This window comes from Thamnophis sirtalis, unplaced genomic scaffold (genome assembly GCF_051295495.1).
Source record: "Thamnophis sirtalis isolate CommonGarterSnake01/CBP01778 unplaced genomic scaffold, rThaSir2_p1.2 scaffold_10, whole genome shotgun sequence".
Classification (NCBI taxonomy): domain Eukaryota; kingdom Metazoa; phylum Chordata; class Lepidosauria; order Squamata; family Natricidae; genus Thamnophis; species Thamnophis sirtalis.
In genome coordinates this window covers 2,844,886-2,853,513 of record NW_028261390.1, presented here as the reverse complement: position 1 = coordinate 2,853,513, position 8,628 = coordinate 2,844,886, and the positions used below count along the sequence as shown (strand labels likewise).

General features: G+C 45.6%; 1 protein-coding gene across 1 annotated transcript in view; it reads right to left on the bottom strand.

Moving 5' to 3' along the window:
* Positions 1 to 4,186: 4,186 nt before the first annotated feature.
* DNAAF9 (dynein axonemal assembly factor 9) overlaps positions 4,187 to 8,628 on the bottom strand; it is a 91,578-nt gene continuing 87,136 nt past the window's right edge. The window contains 3 exon segments of the mRNA XM_087723924.1: positions 4,187 to 4,456; positions 5,740 to 5,833; positions 7,327 to 7,392. Of these exon segments, the coding sequence (XP_087580050.1) occupies positions 4,344 to 4,456; positions 5,740 to 5,833; positions 7,327 to 7,392 (273 nt within the window). The 3' untranslated portion in view covers positions 4,187 to 4,343.

The following is an 8,628-nucleotide window of genomic DNA, read 5'->3' as shown; positions in this document are numbered from 1 at the left end:
ATATTCGCGTGGTACCAAGTTGGTGGAAGGTCTTGAATCTAAAAATACGGTGATTTTTTTTCGCTTTGATTTAATTCTTCTATTTTGCATGCAGTACAAAAGACACCCTTTCTCTACCGGCTTCTGCTAAACGGCTGATTCGGCTGCGCTTCTCCCCCACACAACTTAACGCAACAGAAATGGACCACAATAGAAAGCGGGGGGCCAGTGGGACCCCTGTGGAGACGCACCTGGAAGAAACCTATTCTGCACCCTAAAAATCCCCCGTTCTGTGTCGGGATGGGACGACCAGATGGAGAACTTATTCGGGGCAGAAAGAGAGTATCTGGCTGAGCCAAGGAACCCCGGGATATTTAGGCCTTTGCAGTGGTGATACCTGATCCTGGTTACATGTATCCCCTATAGCAGTGGTCTCCAACCTTGGCAACTTTAAGACCTGTGGACTTCAACTCCCAGAGTTCCTCAGCCAGCAAAGCTGGCTGAGGAACTCTGGGAGTTGAAGTCCACAGGTCTTAAAGTTGCCAAGGTTGGAGACCACTGCCCTAGCTCTTGATTTGCCAGATGCTATCGGGGCACCGTTGGTAACAGACACTGGCTCCAGTCCAAGAAGCAGGAAAAGTTTCCTATGCCATGGAAAACTGTGACCCACAAGACGATAGCTGTTCTCAAAAGCTTCGTCCACGGACTATGAATTTTGGAGCAAACAAGACACACGGTGTTGTGTTGACTTCTCCCCTACGTGGTTTGTGTGGGTGAAAGGCTGTGTTTAATACAATCCTTGGAGCCATGTTTGTCAAATTGGGGCACTTGAAGATGGGTGGACTTCAACTCCCAGAATTCCCCGACTGGGCGGGATTCTGGGAGTTGAAGTCCACCCATCTTCTAGTCCCCAAACTTGAAAAAAAAAAACACTACAGCCTTGGGGAATTTACTTTTTCTACGCAGGACCCGTGTGTTTCAGAGTTCAGCAGAGCTTTCGATGCGGCAAATCTATTTCATTTGTAACAATTGCACTTAAAACCTACTCAATCGCCTTTTTTTCAACGCCGAAGCGGAGACAAATCGGGCTAGGCTGCCCCTTTGTCTCCGCTTCTAGATGCTGGGTAGCAACAAGGTTATTTCTAGATAGATATAATATGGCTTCGCGGATCGTTAGACAAACTATCCTAAGCAAAAGAAAAAAAAGGAGCCTTCCGTAACTGTGGCTGGACGAGCGAAACTTCTCCACTGGTTTCCCCTATGAAGCACTGGAGAAGCCGAAGGTGTTTTGAGAATCATCATCTCGTTGGATTATTTCACCTTTCTGGAGGTCTCCCAGTTTGGAGAGAGATAGATAACTCAGCTGGGATAACTCTGGAATGGCAATGCATTTTGTGCTAAAACCTGCACTGCGATTCCTGGGGAGAAAATGGTGAGAGTCACCTTCCCTTCCCATCTCTCAAAACACCGAGTGTCTTTTCACCTGTTACAGCCACGTTTCCTCCTCCTGAAACTTTCCTAGCTACGTTATTCCTACCAGGCACTATCAGTTACATCTGAAGATTAACTAGGTTACAACCATGCATAGATAAAATTCACAATTCTGATAAGGACACTCTATTCGCCTGTAAGAGGGGCCTTCGGGCACCCCACGGAAAGCTTCACGCGCCAATATAACCAAGATTCGCCAAGCTTTCCATTTAAAACCAAAACAACTTTATCCCTTGCAGACGGTCCTACGGAACTACAAATTAAGAAGCCACCGTAAAGTTTTCCAAAGCTTCTTCGTTCCAGATCAACCTGGACTCTTTTTCCAGGGGGGGGGGGAAGAAAAGAATGAATTTGAGGGACAGTTGAGGTACCATCAAGGTCATTTGTGTTCCCCCATTTCTTGCTTTGGGAACATCTTCAAACCATCATATGTTAGTTTGAGGCACAAATCAAGGTCATTTGTGTTCCCCCATTTCTCGCTTTGGGAACTTCTTCAAACCATCATATGTTAGTTTGAGGCACAAATCAAGGTCATTTGTGTTCCCCTATTTCTCGCTTTGGGAACATCTTCAAACCATCATATGTTAGTTTGAGGCACAAATCAAGGTCATTTGTGTTCCCCCATTTCTCGCTTTGGGAACTTCTTCAAACCATCATATGTTAGTTTGAGGCACAAATCAAGGTCATTTGTGTTCCCCTATTTCTCGCTTTGGGAATATCTTCAAACCATCATATGTTGGTTTGAGGCACCATCAAGGTCATTTGTGTTCCCCCATTTCTCGCTTTGGGAACATCTTCAAACCATCATATGTTAGTTTGAGGCATCATCAAGGTCATTTGTGTTCCCCCATTTCTCGCTTTGGGAACGTCATCAAACCATCATATGTTGGCTTGAGGCATCATCAAGGTCATTTGTGTTCCCCCATTTCTCGCTTTGGGAACGTCATCAAACCATCATATGTTGGTTTGAGGCACAAATCAAGGTCATTTGTGTTCCCCCATTTCTCGCTTTGGGAACGTCATCAAACCATCATATGTTGGTTTGAGGCACAAATCAAGGTCATTTGTGTTCCCCCATTTCTCACTTTGGGAACATCTTCAAACCATTATATGTTAGTTTGAGGCATAAATCAAGGTCATTTGTGTTCCCCCATTTCTCACTTTGGGAACATCTTCAAACCATTATATGTTAGTTTGAGGCACAAATCAAGGTCATTTGTGTTCCCCCATTTCTCGCTTTGGGAACATCATCAAACCATCATATGTTAGTTTGAGGCACAAATCAAGGCCATTTGTGTTCCCCCATTTCTCGCTTTGGGAACATCTTCAAACCATCATATGTTAGTTTGAGGCATCATCAAGGTCATTTGTGTTCCCCCATTTCTCTTTTTGGGAACATCATCAAACCATCATATGTTAGTTTGAGGCATCATCAAGGTCATTTGTGTTCCCTCATTTCTCGCTTTGGGAACATCTTCAAACCATCATATGTTAGTTTGATGCACCGTCAAAGTGTTCCCCCATTTCTCGCTTTGGGAACATCATCAAACCATCATATGTTGGTTTGAGGCACCATCAAGGTCATTTGTGTTTCCCCCATTTCTCGCTTTGGGAACATCTTCAAACCATCATATGTTGGTTTGAGGCACCATCAAGGTCATTTGTGTTCCCTCATTTCTCGTTTTGGGAACATCTTCAAACCATCATATGTTAGTTTGATGCACCGTCAAAGTGTTCCCCCATTTCTTGCTTTGGAAACATCATCAAACCATCATATGTTGGTTTGAGGCACCATCAAGGTCATTTGTGTTCCCCCATTTCTCGCTTTGGGAACATCTTCAAACCATCATATGTTAATTTGAGGCATCATCAAGGTCATTTGTGTTCCCCCATTTCTTGCTTTGGGAACATCTTCAAACCATCATATGTTAGTTTGAGGCACAAATCAAGGTCATTTGTGTTCCCCCATTTCTCGCTTTGGGAACACCTTCAAACCATCATATGTTGGTTTGAGGCACAGTCAAGATCATTTCTCGCTTTGGGAGCACCCCAAAACCACGATGCTGGTTAGCAGCAGTCCCTAAGGACAAGGATGTCCCCCTCATTTCTCATTTTAGGAACATCTTCAAACCATGACATGCTGGTTTGGGGCACCGCCAAGATTATTTGTGCTTCCACATTTTTCATTTTAGGAACGTCTTCAAACCATGATATGTTGGTCTGAGGCACCGTCAAGATGATTTGTGTCCCCCCCATTTCTCGTTTTGGGAAACACCACCAAACCGCCATGTCGGTTCCTAGCGGCCTTTAAAAACAGGCACGTCCCCTCATTTCTCGCTTCAAGAACATCTTCAAACCACGATATGTCAGTTTGGGGCAGCCCCTTAAGATCATTTACATTTTGCTTTGGGGATTAGGACCTCCCCAAATCAACTTTTTCAGATGCGTTTCCCTCGGGAATAAGCAGGGCCAGCAAACAATCACAGGCCCCGATTATCTCGGTTACTAAACTGAAGACAAAGCGTTTCGGGAAACGTCCGAAAAGCAAAACGAAGGAGCAGACAGTTCCGTAAACGCTTGAAATGAATAAAATAAAATAAAACCTCTACATTGCTTTTCCACCAATGCGCTCTAGATTACTCGACAACAAATTTGGAAATCACGCCGGCCCACCAATATTCCTGGGACCGTTATCACATTTTAAGATGCCAAGCTAATGTGAATGCAACTTAATTTAAAAAACAAACCCAAACAAACCAGCTTTACAGCTAGCCAAGATTGAAAGAAGATGATTTCTTGGTGGCAAATTAATTTTCAGACTGTTGAAAAAGGGTCTCGGGGAGTTTTTCGGTACCCCCACGTGGATCCCCGGCTTAGATCTTCTGCTCGAAGAGATCGTGGTATTCCTGTTTGTCCAGCTCGCTGTTGTACTTTTCAATCTCTCGGTTCGCCTCTTCCAAGTAATCGTTCATGAACTGGTCCATGACTGGGATGAAACCGTTAAGGAGAAGAAGAAGAAGGAGAAGAAGAAGGGGGGAGAAAAGGATTTCCGGGAAGAAGTCGGGAAACAACTAAAGGGGACTAAAAATAGTACTGCAATTACTACTGTTCGGACCGAGGCTTCCCAAGAACAGGAAGCAACTCCTTATCCCGACAAAAAACCCTTTTATTAATTTACTTAATTAATTTGTGACCCGTCAAAACTGCGGTCCACAAAAGCGCGCTCGACGAAAGCGCGCATTTGACGTCATCACAGCGCGACGAAAAAAATTAAAAATTGAAATAAAATTAAAATTAAAGCAAGCCGATTCACATAAAGGTAAGGGTTAGGGTTAGGTTTAGGGTTAGGTTAAGGGTTAGGGTTAGGTTTAGAGCGTTAGGGTTACATTTAGCGTTAGGTTAAGGGTTAGCGTTAGGTTTAGCGTTAGGTTAAGGGTTAGGTTTAGGGTTAGGTTTAGGGTTAGGTTTGGGGGGGTTAGGGTAAGGTTTTTGCTTTATTTTTACATTTATCGATCACAGCGCGATGTTTTCGTCGCGCTGTGATGACGTCAAATGCGCGCTTTCGTCGAGCGGGATTTTGTCGTCCGCGGTTTTGTGGTGGAACCAATTAATTGACTTTGGGCTAATCACCAGGAGACGGTGAGTTCTAGTCCTGCCTTAGGCATGAAAGCCAGCTGGGTGACTTTGGGCCAATCACCAGGAGATTGGGAGTTCTAGTCCCGCCTTAGCCCTGAAAGCCAGCTGGGTGACTTTGGGCCAATCACCAGGAGATGGTGAGTTCTAGTCCCACTTTAGGCATCAAAGCCAGTTGGGTGACTTTGGGCCAATCACCAGGAGACAGTGAGTTCTAGTCCCATCTTAGTCATGAAAGCCAACTGGGTGACTTTGGGCCAATCACCAGGAGACGGTGAGTTCTAGTCCCGCCTTGGGCATGAAAACCAAGTGGGTGATTTTGGGCCAATCACCAGGAGACGGTGAGTTCTAGTCCCGCCTTAGGCAGGAAAGCCAGCTGGGTGACTTTGGGCCAATCACCAGGAGACGGTGAGTTCTAGTCCTGCTTTAGGTGTGAAAGCTCACGGGGTGATTTCGTGCTCTTTCAGGCCAACCCACCTCACAGAATTTTGGGGAAAACGGGAGGAGGAAAGAGTGTTAGGTATGTCCATCACCTTTAACCTGATTTATAAAAAAACAGTAGAGGTGAGATATAAATAAAAGAAAGGCATCAATAAAGGAAGGCTGCACAAGACACGCGGTTATAGCAAAAGATACGCGGATGGTAATCCATCTTGTCTCCAAAGAAATTCACAAACTGCGTCCCGTTGTAGAAATAGCCAGCCGGAAGCGGATCGAGGTGCCGGGTCACCTGGGATGCAGAGAGAGAGATTTTGCTGGGCGCGGGATCCCCAAAACATTCTCTTACAACAGTCTTTCTCAACCGTGGCGACTTTAAGTCCCGTGGACGTCAACTCCCAGAATCCCCCAGCCAAGGTTGAGAAACACCGTCTTACAATGTATATTTGGGCCAGTTTAGTCTGCATCGTTTAAATCAGTGTTTCTCAACCTTGGCCACTTGAAGATGTCCGGACTTCAAGTCCCAGAATTCCCCAGCCAGCGAATGCTGGCTGGGGAATTCTGGGAGTTGAAGTCCGGACATCTTCAAGTGGCCAAGGTTGAGAAACACTGGTTTAAATATTTGATTATATTTTGATCGCTTCTCTATGGGTTTTATAGCCAGGAAGCCACTCCCAGAGTCAGAGCGGGGATGGGCTAACCTTTTCGCCCTCGCGGGCAGAAATCGTGCATGCGTGTGACAGCACGCGCATGTGCCCACACCCATAATGCAATGCGCCCTGCCCGCCTGCGCATGTGTGCAAGACCCCCCATGCTCTCCCACCCCCTTGGGACGTGCGTGACCCCCTGTGCCCCGTCCCTGAAGCCTCCTAGGTTCAAAACTAGAGCGCGGGGGAGGGGGGCGCTTCCTCAATGCATGCGCACGTGACCTCCCCCCCGCGCCCATCCATGCATGCACAAACGTCTCCCACATGCGGCAGAGACTCGAAAATCAGCTGGCAGGCAGGAGGCACGCACTCAAGCGTGGTGAAGCTGGGCTGGGCGATGGCTCGCGTGCCTGCAAGCGGGGGGGGGGGACGACAATGGACTCCGTGTGCCACCTGTGGCACGCATGCCATAGGTTCGACATCACGGCGTTGTGGGGAAGATGGTTGGTAAAGAACTTTGAATAAATAAAAATATAAATCAATTTGGATCACAGGCGAAGCAAACTTGTCTAGAAACCGAGTCTCGTGAACCAACAACGCAGACAAAAGCAGTCCCTTTTTAGTCCTAGCCGCAGCAGAAGAGAGTCCTCGAATATTTTAATTTAGTGGATTAAATGAGATAATAAATAAAGACAGAAGGGGCAAGAATAGACAAAAAACACAGCCAATCCATGGCGTCAGGACTCCAGTCGAGATGAAGACTTGGCTGTCTTCCCTGTGTCTACTTTTATCTACTTTTATCTACTCTACATCCCAAAGCAGCAGAAACAACGGATGGAAACTAACCAAGGAGAGGAGCAACCTCGAACTAAGGAGGAATTCCCTGACAGTGAGCACAATTAACCAGTGGAACAGCTGGCCACCGGAAGTTATAAATGCTCTATCACTGCAGGTTTTTTTTTAAGAAGAGATTTGACAGTCGCGTGTCTGAAATGGTATAGGATCTCCTACTTGAGCAGGGGGCTGGCCTGGAAGACCTCCAGGGTCCCTCCCAGTTCTGATGGATGGATTGATCCTTTTTTCCTCGGCTCTGCTTAACTCGGCTGCTCCTACCCGGAAGCCCTCTGGCTCCACTTACGTGAATGGTCTTGATTTCCTGCGACGTCAACATTCCCCGAGTTTTCAGAGCTTTTCGTTGTGGCTTCTGTTTTTGGGGTGAGACAAATAAAAATCCAGTTTAACTTATTTAAAACCCAAATGAAAAACGAAGCAAACAGAAAAAAAAACACACACAAAAAAAAACAGGGCCTGATAAATATAGGGTATAATTTAAGAACGATTGTTTGGTTTGAGCAACATAAACCATCATCCACCAAACAAACCATCGTCCACCAAACAAACCACCATCCGTTAATCAAACCATCATCCACCAAATGGATGCTAAGGGGTCCCAGCAGTTTTTCTTCTTACAATCATGCTCCGATGATACATGTGGATGGAGAGAGGAAGAATTTGGGAAAGAAAGGTTAAGAGCAAAATGTTTAGAATGCAAAAAACATGAAATTCGACGTGAATACAGGTAGTCCTCAAGTTATAACCGTTCATTTAGTGCAGTGTTTCTCAACCTTGGCAACTTGAAGATGTCTGGACTTTAACTCCCAGAATTCCCCAGCCAGCGAATGCGAAAATAATTTTGTTTTAAATCGTATTTTATTCCAATTTCGTTTTAAATCGTAATTTTATTCCAATTCCATTTTAAATTGTTTTTATCAGATTTTAGCCATAATTTGTGTCTGGAATTCTGCATTTTGACAGAGCCCAAGGGCTAATCAACAAAGCAAACTCAACCCAACTCAACGGCGGCAAGAAAAGTCGTAAAGTGGGGAAAAAACTCAAGCAATGCCTCAGTTAGCGACATGAATTTTGGCCTCAATTGTAGTTGCCGAGTCGAGGGGTTTTCAGTGTTGTATGCTAGCTCAAAAGGCACAGTGGGTAGAGTACAGTACTGCAGGCCACTTCAGCTGACTGCTAGTTCAGCAGTTCAGCGGTTCAAATCTCACTGGCTCAAGGTTGACTCATCCTTCCATCCTTCCGAGGTGGGTGAAATGAGGACCCAGACTGTGGGGGCAATATGCTGACTCTGTAAACCGCTTAGAGAGGGCTGAAAGCCCTATGAAGCGGTATATAAGTCTAACTGCTGTTGCTATTGCTATTGCTATTCTTTGTGGCAGCCCCTGAGATATTGGAAGACTGCTATCATGTCTCCCCTAGTCCTTCTTTTCATTAAACTAGACATACTCAGTTCCTGCAAGCGGTATATAAGTCTAACTGCTATTGCTATGTAGATTTGTGCCTGGCTTGAAGTCAGCTGGACGGTTTGTAGCCCAACGGATGTGACCCTGATATTAGACGTCCTACCGCCATTTTACCAGGGGACGTA